The 20,372-nt window shown below is 53.5% G+C and overlaps 1 protein-coding gene across 1 annotated transcript in view; it reads left to right on the top strand.

Moving 5' to 3' along the window:
- The window catches only part of exosc9 (exosome component 9), a 59,155-nt gene that overhangs the window by 9,521 nt on the left and 29,262 nt on the right, over positions 1-20,372 (top strand). Inside the window, exons 3-5 of the mRNA XM_070865267.1 lie at positions 2,874-2,993; positions 5,383-5,485; positions 7,933-8,070. Of these exons, the coding sequence (XP_070721368.1) occupies positions 2,874-2,993; positions 5,383-5,485; positions 7,933-8,070 (361 nt within the window). The remainder of the gene's footprint in view (positions 1-2,873; positions 2,994-5,382; positions 5,486-7,932; positions 8,071-20,372) is intronic.

The raw sequence follows: 20,372 nt of genomic DNA on the forward strand, positions 1-20,372 counted from the left end.
TCACCTGATTCTGACTGCAAGGGACCTACATTTGTCTTCACATTGTTATAGTGTGGATCCTAAACTCGCTCACATCTATTAGAAATGGATAAGTCTCTTGCAATGCGTCATTATCCATCGATTTTGATATATCCACATGTACAGGACACATTTCCTCATATAGTCCTCACAAAAATATATTTGGCTTCCGGAAGGTGTTTTATGACTGTTTTTTTGGAAGACCAGAGATTAATCTCAAATAAATTTATTTGAGCATCTTTCCAGTAGGTTTTTTAGAATACAGAATTGCTTTAAAAGTTAGTTCTGACCTGTTTACAATACAAGGTGGTTTTAACAACAATAGAATAAGAGGTAGGAACAGATCTTTTACACATCTGACTGGCTGAAGTTCTCCCACTCCCCTCGGAGCAGTTTCATCATTAGGTACTGTATGGGGCTTTTTCTCCCCAAATCCAAATCTTGTTTGAGGAAGAAGGGTGGAAACAAAAAACATAGAAAATAGGTGCAGGAGTAGGCCATTCGGCCCTTCGAGCCTGCACCACCATTCAATAAGATCATGGCTGATCATTCCTTCAGTATCCCTTTCTCTCCATACCCCTCTCCATTCCCTTGATCCCTTTAGCTGTAAGGGCCATATCTAACTCCCTCTTGAATATATCCAATGAACTGGCATCAACAACTCTCTGCGGCAGGGAATTCCACAGGTTAACAACTCTGAGTGAAGAAGTTTCTCCTCATCTCAGTCCTAAATGTCCTGCCCCTTTTCCTAAGACTGTGTCCTCTGGTTCTGGACTTCCCCAACATCGGGAACATTCTTCCCGCATCTAACCTGTCCAGTCCTGGCAGAATTTTATATGTTTCTATGAGATCCCCTCTCATCCTTCTAAACTCCAGTGTATAAAGGCCCAGTTGGTCCACTCTCTCCTCATATGCCAGTCCAGCCATCTCTGGTGAACCTTCGCTGCACTCCCTCAATAGCAAGAACGTCCTTCCTCAGATTAGGAGACCAAAACTGAACACAGTATTCCAGGTGGAGCCTCACCAAGGCCCTGTACAACTGCAGTAAGACCTCCCTGCTCCTATACTCAAATCTCCTAGCTATGAAGACCAACACACCATTTGCCTTCTTCACCGCCTGCTGTACCTGCATGCCAACTTTCAATGACTGATGAACCATGACACCCAGGTCTCGCTGCACCTCCCCTTTTCCTAATCTGCTGCCATTCAGATAATATTCTGCCTTCGTGTTTTTCCCCCCAGCCCTCCCCAAATCACCAGCATTAATTTTGCCTTTCTTTGATTTAAAATTCCATTAGTCGACATCCTGTGGCGTTGCCAATGATGAGTCGCAGGATAGAGGCTGTCATTTATCTGTCTGCGATGCCCGATGAGGTCCTCCAAGTTGATCCTGCTAACTTTATTCTAATCTCCAATCTGCAACTCTTATGCCATCACTCCCCTCATGCTTTTGCATTATGCTGTTGAAGGCAAGCGCTGCCAAAAGGCCACTCCACGGCATGTTGACTACTGTCAACGGCACGTACTGCATTGTAATATGACCCATTGGGGGTAGAGGAACAGACATTTTTGAAAGTAGCTTTAAGAATTGGTAGCAGTTCAGATTGAAACAAATTGCAAGAAATTATTAAAATATATAGGATGGAGAGCAGCCTGAGTGGGCCCGGAATCCCAAAGTATAAAATCACAGCATGTAACAATGGCCTTTCTGTGGACCAAGGGAATAGCGGCAATTGTGACCAAGTTGCAGTGGGTTGGTACATTCAGTGGACGGAGGGGACATGTGCAACATCCAAGAACAGGCCGCAGTACAACAGAGACTGACCACCCAGAGATTGATGGAAGCAGAGAATAAAACATCCAAGTGTGAACTTGAAAGGGGAAAAATAAAGAAAGTACAAAAAAAAATGAAAATTAAAAAAAAAAATGGTGCTTGGCTGAAGGGTGCATCAGATTGACAAAATCATTTACTAGATCACTTACTATGGCACAACCTCCATGTCTTCCTCCTGCTCGGGGTGTCTGCAGCAATGGCTCAATGTGGCACTCTTCCTGAGTACTTGCTTGTGGTTCTCTGCTGGGATGCAATGTGCCACCAGGCCTGCTTCAACTGCACCATTTTGACGCAAAGTCATTGTCTAGAAGCAGTCAATGAAAAATAAAGAGAAAATCCTGGGTGCTGTCATTGATGTCAAACGAAACCGGCCCCAAGAATGAAATTGTAGTGCCTATCCAAAGTGGGCCGGTGGTTGAGAGGCAGCATTGGGTTTAAGGAAGGAGAGATGAAGAGGCAAATCTGGGCCGCCAGTGGAGCAACTGACTAGAATGTTCTTGTTTCCCTATTTCCTACGTTACAGCAGTGACTGCACTCCAAAAGTACTTAATTGGCTGTAAAGTGCGTTGAGACATCTTGTGGTCGTGAAAGGCGCTATATAAATTCAAGTCTTTCTTTCTTGCCATCAACATATGGGAAAAGAAAAAAAAATTAAGGCAGGGAGTGCGGTGAAAAAGAGGCATGGAAGCAAGGAAGGCACAGCTAGGAACCGACTAAATAAAACTTAATTGGATAAAGGTGGCACAGGAGTGCGACAAAGAACCATTATTTTTGCCAGGACACCAGGAAAACCCCTTGCTCCTTGTTGAATAGTGCCAAGTTTTCTTACGTTCACCTCACAATGTAGATGGGGCCTTAGGTTTAATGTTTAATCTAAAAGACAGCACCTCTGACAATGTAGCCCTCAGTGCTGTAGTTTAGTACGATTAATATTGGCCATTATTATGCAGACCTGTTTTATTTTCTGGAGTCAAAGTAAAAGATGCCTTTTTTATTAATTTGTTTTCAACTATCATTTCAGGGTCCTTGCACAAGTGTCATGTGAACTTGTTACTCCTAAACTTAGTCGGCCTACAGAAGGCATCATCTTCTTCAATTTGGAGCTCTCTCCAATGGCTTCTCCTGCGTTTGAACCTGGCAGGTTAGTCTGGCATGTAGACAATCATGGAAGATTACAATTGTAAATAATTTTCCAGCAACCAACCAGTTTTTCCTTTTTGACATCAGAAGTGTTTATTTTCTCTTTTGAATATAGGAAATGCTTTGGAGACCTGGTGCATTGAAATTATTTTCTGTCATAACTTCTCAGTTTAACGTTTAATGTGTTACTGAAAATATTTATTTAAATTGGGAAACCAGCCAAAAGTGGGAATTCAGTTTTGTAAGAATGCTGTTTTGTCCCAGCTAAGCTTGGTGGTACTTGTCTTGGAGATTGAAATATTTAGGTGCACAGACTCATGGCAGTTTCAAAACTGGTTATTTCAGGAACCGAATGCTCCAATGTTTTATACAATCTTGCTTATGTTTATGATACGTTAATTTGAATAGTGTGGCTCTCATTTACCCGTTCCAATTGAGGGTAACAAAAATGTGTACTTATTTTACTTTGTTTTTGAAAATGTTGTCATCTTACTGGGGCATGGTTTCATGGACACTTGCTGCTCTCTGGTACCTAGTCTAGGTTGGCTACATTAATGTATGAGCCTTGACTGTGTGTCAGTGAGCTAAAATCTGCTTTTAATTCAGATTATTTGATGATTCACTTTTTAGCACTAATTCCTATTTTGCTGTGTTTTTTATATTTCAATCATAATTATTGGATCATTCAAATTTTGGGGTGCAAAAAGACACTTTAAATTATCAGTCACTGACTCCATTTAACCATCAGGGGCATCACAATCACATTCGATCCTGTCTTCATCCAATATTTTCACCTTCCCCCTCTCTGACCCCAAAAGATCAGTTCTCCGCAAAGGCCTCTGCTTCATCTTCTTGTGCTCTCATCTGAATGGGAGCATGATGCTGAGCTCTTATTTCTTTGCCTCCGGGCCCACTTCTTTGGCCAGGAGTCTTTCCTGCCTCCCTAACACACACACACACACTCCCTAACGCGCACTCCCTAACGCGCATGCATGTCTCAATTTTTATACTTCCCTCACTCATTCTAATCTACTATGAACTTGCAGCAATCCATTCTGCATGTTCAGCTCTAACGGTGTCAATAAACCTGTCGACAAGGGTGAAGCTGTTGTTGTTTGGCAAATCGACCTCGACCTTGCGAAGGCTGAACGTCACCTCTCTGACTCCTCCTCCTACCTCCCCCTGGACCATGACTCCACCACCGAACATCAAGCCATAATTTCCAGAATGCTACTGACCTCGTCTCTGGAGATCTTGCCTCCAACCCAAGATCCATAAACAAGAGTATCTTGATAGCCCCATCATTTCAGCCTGTTCTTGCCCCACGGAACTGATTTCTTCCTATCTTGACTCTCTTTTATTCTCCCCTTGTCCAGTCTCTTCTCACCTACATCTGCGACTCTTCCAACACCCTCCGCTACTTTTAAGTTTCCCTAACCATCTCCTTTTCACCATGGACGTCCAAGCCCTCTACACCTAGAACAGATTACTTTCTAAATGGTGAAAGGCTAAAAACAGTGGAGGTCCAAAGAGACTTGGGGGTCCAGATATATAGATCATTACAATGTCATGAACATGTACAGAAAATAATCAAAAAGGCTAATGGAATGCTGGCTATTATATCTGGAGGACTAGAATACAAGGGGGTAAAAGTTATGCCGCAGTTATACAAAGCCTGGTTAGATCACACCTGGAGTATTGTGAGCAGTTCTGGGCACCACATCTTAGTAAGGATATATTGATCTTGCAGGGAGGGCAGTGTAGGTTTACCACTATGATCCCCGGACTTCAAGGGTTAAGTTACGAAGAGAGATTATACAAATTAGGGTTGTGTTCCTTAGAATTTAGAAAGTTAAGGGGTGATCTGATCAACGTTTTCAAGATATTAAGGGTAACAGATAGAGTAAATGGAGAGAAAGTATTTCCGCTGGTTGTTAATATGTCTGATTTTTGGAAAGCGTACATACAAAATTAGATAGATATAAAATCATTGAAAAGTTTTTGTAAAACATTTGACAGTTTTTTAAAGGGTGAAATTGGTCCTCAGCGGTAGTGTAAAATGTGTGATGGTGAATCGGCAGCCCATTTACACCTCTCAAATTTATTTTCAATTCGAAGTCAATGGAAAAGAAAATCGGGCAGCGTTTAAAACAAGCTGCCAATTCGTTATCACCTATTTTGCACTACCACCGAAGACCAATTTCACCCCAACTAACCTTTTGCTTCTCTAATTATATTCTTTCTCCATTGCTCTTGTTAGAATTTGGATCATATTATAGTAAGGTACCTCCTTACCCCTGCTGTTTGATTGTGTAATAGCTGCTATCTGTAGTTTTCTTTTTGGAGAAATTTAGTTTGCAATAATAATGTCTAAATTTTCTGATTTCCAGGCAATCCGAGTTATTAGTTAAACTGAACCGGCTATTGGAGAGGTGTCTGAGGAATTCCAAGTGCATAGATACAGAATCTCTGTGTGTTGTAGCCGGTGCAAAGGTGAGAAGATATTGTCACGACAGATGGGGTCGGCCCTTGAGAACTTGTATCTCAAGCACCTCCCTACTGACCACTATCTCTGACGAACCACACTGCAGTTAGCCCCAACCTTCCTCTTACTACCTTTTTATTATTCATATGCCTATCGAAGACTTTTGGATTCCCTTTTATGTTAGCTGCCAATCTGTTCTCATACTCTCTCTTTTTGCCCCTCTTTCTTTTTTTACTTCCCCTCTGAACTTTCTAAATTCAGCCTGGTTCTCACTTGTATTCTGAACCTGACATCTGTCATACACCCCCTTTTTCTGCTTCATCTCTCTCTCTTGTCATCCAGGGAGCTCTGGCTTTGGTTGCCTTACCTTTCCCCCTTGTGGGAATGTACCTCGACTGTACCCGAACCAATTCTTTAATGTCAGCCCACTGTTCGATTAAGTTTTGCCTGCCTATCTTTGATTCCAATTTACCCGGGCCAGATTCATTCTCTGCCACTGAAATTGGCCTTCCTCCAAACAAGTATTTTTAGTCTAGCTTTCTCCCTGTCCTTTTCCATAGCCAATCTAAACCTTATGATATTGTGATCGCTGTTCCCTAAATATTCCCCTTGTTCTACTTCATCCACTTATTCCACAGAACTAGATCCAGCAATGACTCCTTCCTCTTTGGGCCAGAAACGTACTGATCAAGAAAATTCTATTGATCAAGAAAATTCTCCCGATCACACTTCAGAAATTCTTCCCCCTCACTTCCCTTTACACTATTACTATCCCAGTGTATATTAGGATAGTTGAAGTCCCCCATTATCATTATTCTATAGTTCTTGCACCTCTCTGTAATTTACCTTCAAATTTGCTCTTCTATATCCTTCCCACTAGTTGGCGGCCTATAGAATACACATAGTAGGGTAATGGCACTTCTATTGTTTCTCAACTCTAACCAAATAGATTCTGTCCTTGTCTAGGACATTCTCCAACACTGCAATATTCTCCTTAATCAATACTGCCACCCCACCTCCTTTCTTTTCTTCCCTATCTTTCCTGAACACCTTATATCCAGGAATATTTAGTACCCAGTCCTGTCCTTTTTTGAGCCAGGTCTCCGTTATCACCACAACATAATTTTCCCATATGTCGGTTTGCACCTGCAGCTCACCACCCTTATTTACCACGCTTCATGCATTCACACACACGCACTGTAAACGTATCTTAAACATTCTTGTATTCTCTTAGTCTGACCCCACCTAATACCTTACTATTTCTTACTATTGTGCTATCTGTCTCCCAATTCTTTGTGCACCATGTTTCCTCTTTCTAATGCTACATCCTGGTGTTCATCCCCCTGCCAAATTAGTTTAAACTTTCCCCAACAGCACCAGCAAACCCCACCCCATGGACATTGGTCCCTGCTCTGTTGAGATACAACCTGTCCAGCCTGAACATCTCCCCCAGAACTGGTCCTAATGTCCCAGGAATCTAAAACCCTCCTGTACCATCTCACCCACCATGCATTCATCTGCTCTTTCCTCCTATTTCTATACTCACTAGCTCATGGCACCGGAGATTACTACCATTTTTGGTCCTGCTTTCTAATCTCTTTCCTAGCTCCCTAAAATCTGCCTGCAGGACCTCATCCCTCTTACTACCAATGTCATTGATACTGATATGAACCACGACCCCTGGCTGTTCACCCTCCCCCCTCAATGTTCTGCAGCCGCTCAGTGACATGTAGTTGTCCAGGACATGGGGAGCATCCTGGAGTTCCCACATGGCTCAAGATGTGCATTCCTCGCGACCGAGGGGGTGCCCTGCCATGCCTCTACTAATTAGACTATTAAGTAACTTAGCAGAAATAAACTTAAGACAAAAGAAAATCACCAACTACTCACCAATCAATTCCTTCCCTTGCACAGATGTCACTTACCACGCTCCCTGACACTCGCCTCCCGTCGGGCTCTTGGGCCTACCTATATCTATGGCCGTTCCTCTCACTCTCATGTCTATTAACTTGGAGACCTTCGGTTCTGTGGCTCCACTCCTGCTTTTCAGTCTGACATATCTACTCCCTTCCTCCTTTCCTGCGCTCACAAAATTCCCTCACTACTTACGATTTAATCCATTTGTGATCTCCAAGCTCTGTGCTCAAGCTCTCACATACTCGGGCATCTCACACTATTCCTTTGATTAAAGATTGGACAACAACTCCAACCAGCGCTTCTCAGATTTGTAAATTGAAACAAATCATTATCACTTTTAGCGTGTGACACTTGTGTGGTTTGGTTACATTGTATAATCTAAAATTGCCACAGGTACCAGTTGAACATATAAAAATTATTTTTTTAATTCTTCAGATTGCACTTGATCAAGTTATTTCTTTAGTCTCTCTAAACATTCTTTTAATCCTCATACTCTATTAAAACTAGCTAGATTAATTTTCTTTGATCTCTTATTTAGGTGTGGCAGATTCGTGTAGACTTGCATTTGTTAAACCATGATGGCAACATTATTGATGCTGCGAGCATAGCGGCCATTGTGGCATTGTCTCACTTCAAAAGACCTGATGTCTCCATTCAAGGAGAAGAAGTTACAGTAGTGAGTATTCAGAAAATTGTCTTTATATTTAAAATTGGAACAATAATTTTTAACGGGCGTAGTTGGATACAATGTAGGCAGAGTTGTGTCTGCGAACTATTTAGGAATCAAAGATGATTAATGTAATATTCTGTTAACCATTATAATTACAACAACAACTTGTATTTATATAGCGCCTTTAACGTAGTAAAACATCCCAAAGCGCTTCACTGGAATGTTATAAGCCAAAAAAAAACGTAGAATTACATAGAATATACTGTGCAGGAACAGGGCAAATGGCCCAACTAGTGTTTGCCGATGTTTATACTCCACGAGTCTCCTCCCATTCCAACTGCCTCATCTCAGCCTTTCAGCATATCATTCTATTCCATTTTCTCTCATGTACTCATCTAGTTTCCCAGAAACACACAATGTTAACATGCAGGTACAGCAAGCAATTAGGAAGGAAAATGGTATGGTGGCTTTTATTGCAAGGGGGTTGGAGTACAAAAGTAAGGAAGTCTTGCTGTAATTGTATAGAGCCTTTGGTGAGACCACACGTGGAGTATGGGTGTACAGTTTTGATCTCCGTACCTAAGGAAGAATATAGTTGCCATAGAGAGGGCGCAACAAAGGTTCACTGATTGTTTCGAGATGAGAACGTTGTCCTATGAGGAGAGATTGAGTAGAATGGGTCCATACTCTCTGGAGTTTAGAAGAGTGGAGGTGATCTCATTGAAACAAACAAGATTCTGAGAGGGCTTGATAGGGTAGATATTGAGAGGCTGTTTCTAATGGCTGTACAGTCTAGAACTAGGGGGCATAGTCTCAAGATAAGGGGTCGGTCATTTAGGGCTGAGATAAGGAGAAATTTCTTCACTCAAAAAGGGTTGTGAATCCTTGGAATTCTTTATCCCAGAGGGTTGTGGATGCTCAGTCTTTGAGTATATTCAAGGCTGAGATTGATAGATTTTTGGATTCTAATGGAATCCAGGGATATGGGGATATAGGACGGGAAAGTGGAGTTGAGGTCGATGATCAGCCATGATCTTACTGAATAGCGGAGCAGGCTTGAAGGACCGCATGGCCAACTCCTGCTCCTATTTCTTATGTTCTTGTTCTTTTGACTATCTAAACTATTTGCCTCAACCACTTCCTGTGGTAGCATGTTCTACATGTTCACCACTCTCTCCTTATTTTCCTATTGGATTTATTAATAACTATCATCTATTTATGGCTCCTAGTTTTAGATTCTCCCACAAGTGGAAACATTCTCTCCACATCTACTCTGTCCAACCCATTCATAATTTTAAAGACTTCTATCAGGTCACCTCTAAGTTTCTTTTCTGAAGAAAAAGGCCACAACCTATTCAACTTTCCCGATAACTTTAATATCTCAGTTCTGATACCAACTTTGTAAATCTTTATTGCACTTTCTCCAGTGCATCTATATCCTTTTTATAGTATGGAGACCAGAACTGTGCACAGTACTCTAGTGTGGCCTGACCAGGGTCCTATACAAGTTTAACATAACTTTGTTACTTCTGAATTCTATACTCTAGAAATAAATCCCAGCGCTTTGTTAGCATTTTTAATTGCTTTGCTAACCTGCGATGCTGCTTTTAAAATGATTTCTTCACCTGTATCCCTAGATCCCTTTGCTTTTCTCTCCCATTCAGTTTCTTATTTTCTAAGATATAGGTGATGTTTCTATTTTTCTTACCAAAGTGCATCACCTCCCATTTATCTATGTTAAAGTTAATTTGGCACTTGTATAACAATCGGCTCTGATTGGAATTTCCTGTCAAAATAATGGTGAGACTAATGGCGCTCGCCATTATTTAAGTGCAAATGGTACAACTTCAGGCGAGGGGTGGATGCACCGTTAAAGCCAAATAGCCAAAAGTTGTTGACTGAATTACGCCGATCTGCCCAGCAGCTTCGCGAAAACAGCACTTTGCTGTCTCTATCACCATTAAAATGCATTGAATGGCGCGAAATTGCTGTATATGCACTGTGGATACAAACTAAACTTGCCACAAAAAGTTAAGTTTTGACCATTCCAGTCTAAGTACCCTTTTAATGACATGATAAGTGTTCATTACTGCCAAGCAAAATCTCTGGCACTGAAAATCAACACTTAAAAGTGTGGAGACATATTCCTTCAGGTTTTAGTTGTAAGAGATTTTTAAAATGTAAAATTTAAAAAAAAAAATCTTTTTGTGTTTCTTCTTTCCCTCTTTCTTTCCTCTCTTTATCCCTGCCTATCTCTGTAACGTCCTCCAGCCCTGCAATCTTCCGAGATATCTGTGCTCCTCTAATTCTGGCTTCTTGCGCATCCCTGATTTACATCGCTCCACCATTGACTCTTGTACCTTCAACTGCATAGGCCCTAAGTGCTCAAATTCCATCACTAAATCTCTCTGACTCTCTACCTGTATCTCCTCCTTTAAGACGCTCCTTAAAACCTACCTTTTTGACCAAGCTTTTAGTCAACTGTCCTAATATCTCCTTATCTGGCTCGGATTCAAATGTTGTTTGATAACACTCCTGTGAAGCAACTTGGGACATTTCACTACATTTAAGGCACTTGATAACTGCAAGTTGCTGTAGGACACAGCTGTTGGAAGTAACACTACAGTACCATCTCAGCTTACTTCAATTTTCTTTTTCCTCTGCTGGGATACCTGTTTTACTTGTTCAAGTGAAGGGTGGGAGGAGGCAGAAAAATATTAAAATGGCTGTTGGGTCCTTCTGGGTAGATTGATCCAGACTAGTTCAGGGTTTATTGATGTATTTCTTCCTGGGAACGAAAGGGGATATCTTCGCAAAGAAACATAGTGTAAAGCCCTTTCTTTAACTCAGTTAATTTATGTTATGTCCACAAATATTTTAGATAAGGACTTTACAATATCCTCTGAGTATGGTACTAGATTAAATTTGTTGAAGCAGGAGAAGGGGAGCGACAACAGGGGGGGCCCTAATGATTGTGTCCCGTAGCAGATTTCAATACTGTTAGCAGGAGAATTTCTTAAAATCTGAAGAGAAAGCAATTTGATCATAAAAATCCTTTGTATTTGAGGTAGGAGACTTTTTTTTTACAAGAGTTGAGTCTGTTCATGGAAAAGCAAGTTAAGAAGAACTCCTTTAACTTCAGAGTAGTGGGAGTTGAATGTTCTTCCTTTATGGTGAAAAGTGTTTTGGTGGGCAACAGAGAAAGATATGTGATGGTGAGGGAATAATATTGTGAGGGATGATGGATAGCAGGGATATACTGGAACTGACAGCTGAATTGGCCAAGTACAAGTTCACCCAAAATTGTATTTTGAATTATATATTAAATCTATCCTTGATGTTCAACTGAATAGACCTTCATTGGTGTGGACATGATTAACGTTGAAGTGTGGATGGACTTTGGAATACAAGGCTAAGGCAGGCAACTCCCTACTCCTTTCCTTTTTCTTAGCAGCATATAATATGCCAATCCTAACTGCCTTGAAGATCTCCTAAACCAAAGCATAGGACTTCATAAGAGTCTGTTCTCCTGGAAAGCATTGAATCTCTAAATTTAGTTATCTTAAGAAATTCCTTTATAAAGCAGTAATGTTGAGTCTACCTTTATAGGCTGAGAGCAATCACCTGAGGTTAGGGTGATTGGAGCAGTCTGATAATATGTAGAACCAACAAGGGGACAGGCCATATTAGATGTAATAATGAGACAGATTTAGTTAACATCTTAACGGTGTGTGAACATTTATCTAATAGCAGCCATAATATGATTGAGTTAAGTGTTGTTTGAAAGGAAGAAAAGCGCAAAAAACCTGCTAAGATTCTAGATTTAGGTAAGGCTGGCTTCAATCTGATGAGACAGAGACTATCTACAGTGAACTGGGCAAATCTGTTAATGGGAAGAACAACTGAAGATCAGTCGGAGGTGTTCAAAAAAGAATTTAACATGATACAGAATCAGAAGGGGCAAGAGCTCTACTTGCCAAAAAAACAGCCATGGATAACTAAAGAGGTAAAGGAAAACGTAAAACTAAATAAAAAAGCATACAAGAATGCAAAAATAGCACAGATCCTAGCAAATGGGAAAGGCACAAAGAACAGCAAAGGGTGACAAAACCGATAGGAAGAGCTACAATAAGGGAGTGTGAAATGGAACTTACAAGGGATATCAAAATAAACACAAAACCTTTACAGCTATATTAGGAAAAAGTGAGTGGTTAAGAGCAATGTGATAATGGTGATATTAGCCCAGAATTTGTAGTTGTAATGATGGCGAAACTGTCAGCACTCGCCATCATTACTGTGTAAAACTGACAGCAACTTCTGGGGGCCGAATTGCCCACCGCCCAAAACAAAGTGCACCTACCGGTTTTGATGTGTTCTGGCCACCCCATGCATTGGTGCAGCCTAACTGTCGAAATTCAGCAGTTCAGGATTTTTTTCCAAGCTGGGCAGAAGTGGGGGCGGGGTGGAAGTGGGAGCGGGGTAGAGTAGCCAAGGCTGTCGGTCATCAGCGCCGCATTAATGACGTCATCGCGCTGCACCATTGGCAGCCATGCTTGCATCTGCCTAGGTCCTAAGCTCTGGATTTTAAAAATTTTGTTCATGAGATGTGGGCGTCGCTGGCAAGCCCAGTATTTATTGCCCATCCCTAATTGCCCTTGAGAAGGTGATGGTGAACTGCCATTTCAGAGGGCAGGTAAGAGCCAAACACATTGCTGTGGGTCTGGAGTCACATATAGGCCAGACCAGGTAAGGGCAGCAGATTTCTTTCCCTAAAGGGCATTAGTGAACCAGATGAGTTTTTATGACAATTCAGCGGTTTCATGGTCACCATTCCCTCCCTCTCCGTCTCTCTAAGGGCTCAACATTGGCCAGGAGTTGCTCTGTTTTTTTTTGGAGCAACTTGATTTTTCTGGAGTATTTTAAAAATCCTCATTGTGCACATTCAGTTTGCACCAGTGTAAGTGAGTTAGTTACGATTTTTTTAGTTTAGTTTAGTTTTTCTCAAAAGGAGGGCGCTACCAGCCACTTTTGGCTATTTAGGCCACTTTGGCCAGCTAATAGTTATTCCAAATCTACTTTGGCCAGCGTATGTGGCCGCTTGTGAAAACCCTTGCGGAGAGTTAAAAAATCAGCGCAAGTAGGTACATCGGAGTCCAGCAGAACTTAAGGCTCAAGTTTCGGACCCCCGCAAGAACGGTGCACATCGGAGAGGCCCGCCTAATTTGTAGAACAAAAATTGTGACGAATACTGACCTTGCGATTCTCCGATATCTGTAGGCCGGTTTCTAGCTCGGCGCTGCACAGCAGGAGCTGCTGGGGGCGGAGCTAGAGCCCTGCGGCAAAAACAGTGCCGGCAGTTGCGCGCGTGCGCAGTACCTCCTGGCCCTACCAGCGCGTCCCGTCTCCGGGCGACGACCCTATCCCTGGCCGAAGGAACGTCGCACCTATCCCAGGGCGAGTGGCCTGACACCGCTTACCTCGTCAGCTGCGGGCCCGCCCACCCGGCATCTCACTGGGGGTGGGCGCGCCCGAAGTTGTGGCGGGGACTGACGCCCGGCCTCCCCACACCCCCCGCCTTCCCTCTCACCCTCCCCCGCCTTCCCTCTCACCCCCCCCCCCCCCGCCTTCCCTCTCACCCCCCCCCGCCTTCCCTCTCACCCCCCCCCCCGCCTTCCCTCTCACCCCCCCCCCCCGCCTTCCCTCTCACCCCCCCCCCCGCCTTCCCTCTCACCCCCCCCCCCGCCTTCCCTCTCACCCCCCCCCCGCCTTCCCTCTCACCCCCCCCCCCGCCTTCCCTCTCACCCCCCCCCCCCGCCTTCCCTCTCACCCCCCCCCGCCTTCCCTCTCACCCCCCCCCGCCTTCCCTCTCACCCCCCCCCGCCTTCCCTCTCGCCCCACCCCCGCCTTCCCTCTCGCCCCACCCCCGCCTTCCCTCTCGCCCCACCCCCGCCTTCCCTCTCACCCCCCCCCCCGCCTTCCCTCTCACCCCCCCCCCGCCTTCCCTCTCGCCCTTCCCTCTCGCCCCTCCCCGCCTTCCCTCTCGCCCCCCCCGCCTTCCCTCTCGCCCCACCCCCGCCTTCCCTCTCGCCCCACCCCCGCCTTCCCTCTCGCCCCACCCCCGCCTTCCCTCTCGCCCCACCCCCGCCTTCCCTCTCGCCCCACCCCCGCCTTCCCTCTCGCCCCACCCCCGCCTTCCCTCTCGCCCCACCCCCGCCTTCCCTCTCGCCCCACCCCCGCCTTCCCTCTCGCCCCACCCCCGCCGCCCCTCTCGCCCCACCCCCGCCGCCCCTCTCGCCCCACCCCCGCCGCCCCTCTCGCCCCACCCCCGCCGCCCCTCTCGCCCCACCCCCGCCGCCCCTCTCGCCCCACCCCCGCCGCCCCTCTCGCCCCACCCCCGCCGCCCCTCTCGCCCCACCCCCGCCGCCCCTCTCGCCCCACCCCCGCCGCCCCTCTCGCCCCACCCCCGCCGCCCCTCTCGCCCCACCCCCGCCGCCCCTCTCGCCCCACCCCCGCCGCCCCTCTCGCCCCACCCCCGCCGCCCCTCTCGCCCCACCCCCGCCGCCCCTCTCGCCCCACCCCCGCCGCCCCTCTCGCCCCACCCCCGCCGCCCCTCTCGCCCCACCCCCGCCGCCCCCCTTCTCCACGCCCCCCCCCCCCCTGCCCCCAGTGCCTTCCCGCCTTCCCTCTCACCCCCACCCCCCCCTTCCATCTCGCCCCAACCCCCCGCCTTCTCTCTTTTCCGCCCCACCCCCGGCCTTCCCCCTCTCCCCCCCGCCTTCCCTCTCTTCCCTTCCCCCCCCCCCACCGCATTCCCTCTACCCCCCCCCCGCCTTACGCCTTCCCTCTTCCCCCTCCCCCCCGCTTTCCCTCTTCCTCCCACCCCGCCTTCCCTCTCTTCCCCCCCCCCTCCCCGCATTCCCACCCCCCCGCCTTCACTCTTTCCCCCCCTCCCCCCTTCCCCCCCCACCTTCCCTCTCCCAACCCATCGCCTTCCCTCTCTCCCCCCCTGCCCCCTCTTACCCCCCCCTCCTCTCCTCTCGCCCTCTCCTCTCACTCCTCTCCTCTCCTCTCACTCCTCCTGCTCCTCTCCTCTCCTCTTGCCCCTCCTCCTCTCTTCCCCCCTCCATGCCCCCTCTCTTCCCCCCCCCATGCCCCCTCTCTTCCCCCCCCCATGCCCCCTCTCTTCCCCCCCACCATGCCCCCTCTCTTCCACCCCCCCATGCCCCCTCTCTTCCACCCCCCCATGCCCCCTCTCTTCCACCCCCCCATGCCCCCTCTCTTCCACCCCCCCATGCCCCCTCTCTTCCACCCCCCCATGCCCCCTCTCTTCCACCCCCCCATGCCCCCTCTCTTCCACCCCCCCATGCCCCCTCTCTTCCACCCCCCCATGCCCCCTCTCTTCCACCCCCCCATGCCCCCTCTCTTCCACCCCCCCATGCCCCCTCTCTTCCACCCCCCCATGCCCCCTCTCTTCCACCCCCCCATGCCCCCTCTCTTCCACCCCCCCATGCCCCCTCTCTTCCACCCCCCCATGCCCCCTCTCTTCCACCCCCCCATGCCCCCTCTCTTCCACCCCCCCATGCCCCCTCTCTTCCACCCCCCCATGCCCCCTCTCTTCCACCCCCCCATGCCCCCTCTCTTCCACCCCCCCATGCCCCCTCTCTTCCACCCCCCATGCCCCCTCTCTTCCCCCCCCCATGCCCCCTCTCTTCCCCCCCCCATGCCCCCTCTCTTCCCCCCCCATGCCCCCTCTCTTCCCCCCCCCATGCCCCCTCTCTTTCCCCCCCCATGCCCCCTCTCTTCCCCCCATGCCCCCTCTCTTCCCCCCCCATGCCCCTCTCTTCCCCCCCCCCCCATGCCCCCTCTCTTCCCCCCCCCATGCCCCCTCTCTTTCCCCCCCCCACGCCCCCTCTCTTCCCCCTCCCCCCCACGCCCCCTCTCTTCCCCCCCCACGCCCCCTCTCTTCCCCCCCCCCCACGCCCCCTCTCTTCCCCCCCCCCCACGCCCCCTCTCTTCCCCCCCCCCACGCCCCCTCTCTTCCCCCCCCCCACGCCCCCTCTCTTCCCCCCCACGCCCCCTCTCTTCCCCCCACGCCCCCTCTCTTCCCCCCCACGCCCCCTCTCTTCCCCCCCACGCCCCCTCTCTTCCCCCCCACGCCCCCTCTCTTCCCCCCCCACGCCCCCTCTCTTCCCCCCACGCCCCCTCTCTTCCCCCCCACGCCCCCTCTCTTCCCCCCCACGCCCCCTCTCTTCCCCCCCACGCCCCCTCTCTTCCCCCCCACGCCCCCTCTCTTCCCCCCCACGCCCCCTCTCTTCCCCCCCACGCCCCTCTCTTCCCCCCCACGCCCCCTCTCTTCCCCCCACGCCCCCTCTCTTCCCCCCCACGCCCCCTCTCTTCCCCCCCACGCCCCCTCTCTTCCCCCCCACGCCCCCTCTCTTCCCCCCACGCCCCCTCTCTTCCCCCCCACGCCCCCTCTCTTCCCCCCCACGCCCCCTCTCTTCCCCCCACGCCCCCTCTCTTCCCCCCACGCCCCCTCTCTTCCCCCCCACGCCCCCTCTCTTCCCCCCCACGCCCCCTCTCTTCCCCCCCACGCCCCCTCTCTTCCCCCCCACGCCCCCTCTCTTCCCCCCCACGCCCCCTCTCTTCCCCCCCACGCCCCCTCTCTTCCCCCCCACGCCCCCTCTCTTCCCCCCCACGCCCCCTCTCTTCCCCCCCACGCCCCCTCTCTTCCCCCCCACGCCCCCTCTCTTCCCCCCCACGCCCCCTCTCTTCCCCCCCACGCCCCCTCTCTTCCCCCCCACGCCCCCTCTCTTCCCCCCCACGCCCCCTCTCTTCCCCCCCCACGCCCCTCTCTTCCCCCCCACGCCCCCTCTCTTCCCCCCCACGCCCCCTCTCTTCCCCCCCCACGCCCCCTCTCTTCCCCCCCACGCCCCCTCTCTTCCCCCCACGCCCCTCTCTTCCCCCCCACGCCCCTCTCTTCCCCCCCACGCCCCCTCTCTTTCCCCCCCACGCCCCCTCTCTTCCCCCCCACGCCCCCTCTCTTCCCCCCCACGCCCCCTCTCTTCCCCCCCACGCCCCCTCTCTTCCCCCCACGCCCCCTCTCTTCCCCCCCACGCCCCCTCTCTTCCCCCCCACGCCCCCTCTCTTCCCCCCCACGCCCCCTCTCTTCCCCCCCACGCCCCCTCTCTTCCCCCCCACGCCCCCTCTCTTCCCCCCCCACGCCCCCTCTCTTCCCCCCCACGCCCCCTCTCTTCCCCCCCACGCCCCCTCTCTTCCCCCCCCACGCCCCTCTCTTCCCCCCCACGCCCCCTCTCTTCCCCCCCACGCCCCCTCTCTTCCCCCCCCACGCCCCCTCTCTTCCCCCCCACGCCCCCTCTCTTCCCCCCCCACGCCCCCTCTCTTCCCCCCCACGCCCCCTCTCTTCCCCCCCACGCCCCCTCTCTTCCCCCCCACGCCCCCTCTCTTCCCCCCCACGCCCCCTCTCTTCCCCCCCACGCCCCCTCTCTTCCCCCCCACGCCCCCTCTCTTCCCCCCCCACGCCCCCTCTCTTCCCCCCCACGCCCCCTCTCTTCCCCCCCACGCCCCCTCTCTTCCCCCCCACGCCCCCTCTCTTCCCCCCCCACGCCCCCTCTCTTCCCCCCCACGCCCCCTCTCTTCCCCCCCACGCCCCCTCTCTTCCCCCCCCACGCCCCCTCTCTTCCCCCCCCACGCCCCCTCTCTTCCCCCCACGCCCCCTCTCTTCCCCCCCACGCCCCCTCTCTTCCCCCCCCACGCCCCCTCTCTTCCCCCCCACGCCCCTCTCTTCCCCCCCCACGCCCCCTCTCTTCCCCCCCACGCCCCCTCTCTTCCCCCCCCCACGCCCCCTCTCTTCCCCCCCACGCCCCCTCTCTTCCCCCCCACGCCCCCTCTCTTCCCCCCCCCACGCCCCCTCTCTTCCCCCCCACGCCCCCTCTCTTCCCCCCCACGCCCCCTCTCTTCCCCCCCACGCCCCCTCTCTTCCCCCCCCACGCCCCCTCTCTTCCCCCCCCACGCCCCCTCTCTTCCCCCCCCCCACGCCCCCTCTCTTCCCCCCCCACGCCCCCTCTCTTCCCCCCCCACGCCCCCTCTCTTCCCCCCCACGCCCCCTCTCTTCCCCCCCCACGCCCCCTCTCTTCCCCCCCCACGCCCCCTCTCTTCCCCCCCACGCCCCCTCTCTTCCCCCCCACGCCCCCTCTCTTCCCCCCCACGCCCCCTCTCTTCCCCCCCACGCCCCCTCTCTTCCCCCCCACGCCCCCTCTCTTCCCCCCCCACGCCCCCCTCTCTTCCCCCCCACGCCCCCCTCTCTTCCCCCCCACGCCCCTCTCTTCCCCCCCCACGCCCCCTCTCTTCCCCCCCCCACGCCCCCTCTCTTCCCCCCCCACGCCCCCTCTCTTCCCCCCCACGCCCCTCTCTTCCCCCCCCACGCCCCTCTCTTCCCCCCCCACGCCCCCTCTCTTCCCCCCCCACGCCCCCTCTCTTCCCCCCCCACGCCCCCTCTCTTTCCCCCCCCACGCCCCCTCTCTTCCCCCCCCACGCCCCCTCTCTTCCCCCCCCCACGCCCCCTCTCTTCCCCCCCCACGCCCCCTCTCTTCCCCCCCACGCCCCCTCTCTTCCCCCCCACGCCCCCTCTCTTCCCCCCCCACGCCCCCTCTCTTCCCCCCCCACGCCCCCTCTCTTCCCCCCCACGCCCCCTCTCTTCCCCCCCCACGCCCCCTCTCTTCCCCCCCCCCACGCCCCCCCCCTTCCCTCTCTTCCCCCCCCACGCCCCCTCTCTTCCCCCCCACGCCCCCTCTCTTCCCCCCCACGCCCCCTCTCTTCCCCCCCCACGCCCCCTCTCTTCCCCCCCCACGCCCCCTCTCTTCCCCCCCACGCCCCCTCTCTTCCCCCCCACGCCCCCTCTCTTCCCCCCCACGCCCCCTCTCTTCCCCCCCCACGCCCCCTCTCTTCCCCCCCCACGCCCCCTCTCTTCCCCCCCACGCCCCCTCTCTTCCCCCCCACGCCCCCTCTCTTCCCCCCCACGCCCCCTCTCTTCCCCCCCCACGCCCCCTCTCTTCCCCCCCACGCCCCCTCTCTTCCCCCCCCACGCCCCCTCTCTTCCCCCCCCACGCCCCCTCTCTTCCCCCCCCACGCCCCCTCTCTTCCCCCCCCACGCCCCCTCTCTTCCCCCCCCACGCCCCCTCTCTTCCCCCCCACGCCCCCTCTCTTCCCCCCCACGCCCCCTCTCTTCCCCCCCCACGCCCCCTCTCTTCCCCCCCACGCCCCCTCTCTTCCCCCCCCACCGCCCTCTTCCCCCCCCACGCCCCCTCTCTTCCCCCCCACGCCCCCTCTCTTCCCCCCCCACGCCCCCTCTCTTCCCCCCCACGCCCCCTCTCTTCCCCCCCCACGCCCCCTCTCTTCCCCCCCCACGCCCCCTCTCTTCCCCCCCACGCCCCCTCTCTTCCCCCCCCACGCCCCCTCTCTTCCCCCCCCACGCCCCCTCTCTTCCCCCCCCCACGCCCCCTCTCTTCCCCCCCCACGCCCCCTCTCTTCCCCCCCCACCACGCCCCCTCTCTTCCCCCCCCACGCCCCCTCTCTTCCCCCCCCACGCCCCCTCTCTTCCCCCCCCACGCCCCCTCTCTTCCCCCCCCACGCCCCCTCTCTTCCCCCCCCACGCCCCCTCTCTTCCCCCCCCACGCCCCCTCTCTTCCCCCCCCACGCCCCCTCTCTTCCCCCCCCACGCCCCCTCTCTTCCCCCCCCACGCCCCCTCTCTTCCCCCCCACGCCCCCTCTCTTCCCCCCCCACGCCCCCTCTCTTCCCCCCCCACGCCCCCTCTCTTCCCCCCCCACGCCCCCTCTCTTCCCCCCCCACGCCCCCTCTCTTCCCCCCCCACGCCCCCTCTCTTCCCCCCCCACGCCCCCTCTCTTCCCCCCCCACGCCCCCTCTCTTCCCCCCCACGCCCCCTCTCTTCCCCCCCCACGCCCCCTCTCTTCCCCCCCCACGCCCCCTCTCTTCCCCCCCCACGCCCCCTCTCTTCCCCCCCCACGCCCCCTCTCTTCCCCCCCCACGCCCCCTCTCTTCCCCCCCCACGCCCCCTCTCTTCCCCCCCCACGCCCCCTCTCTTCCCCCCCACGCCCCCTCTCTTCCCCCCCCACGCCCCCTCTCTTCCCCCCCCACGCCCCCTCTCTTCCCCCCCCACGCCCCCTCTCTTCCCCCCCCACGCCCCCTCTCTTCCCCCCCCACGCCCCCTCTCTTCCCCCCCACGCCCCCTCTCTTCCCCCCCCACGCCCCCTCTCTTCCCCCCCACGCCCCC

This window comes from Pristiophorus japonicus, chromosome 2 (assembly GCF_044704955.1).
Source record: "Pristiophorus japonicus isolate sPriJap1 chromosome 2, sPriJap1.hap1, whole genome shotgun sequence".
Classification (NCBI taxonomy): domain Eukaryota; kingdom Metazoa; phylum Chordata; class Chondrichthyes; family Pristiophoridae; genus Pristiophorus; species Pristiophorus japonicus.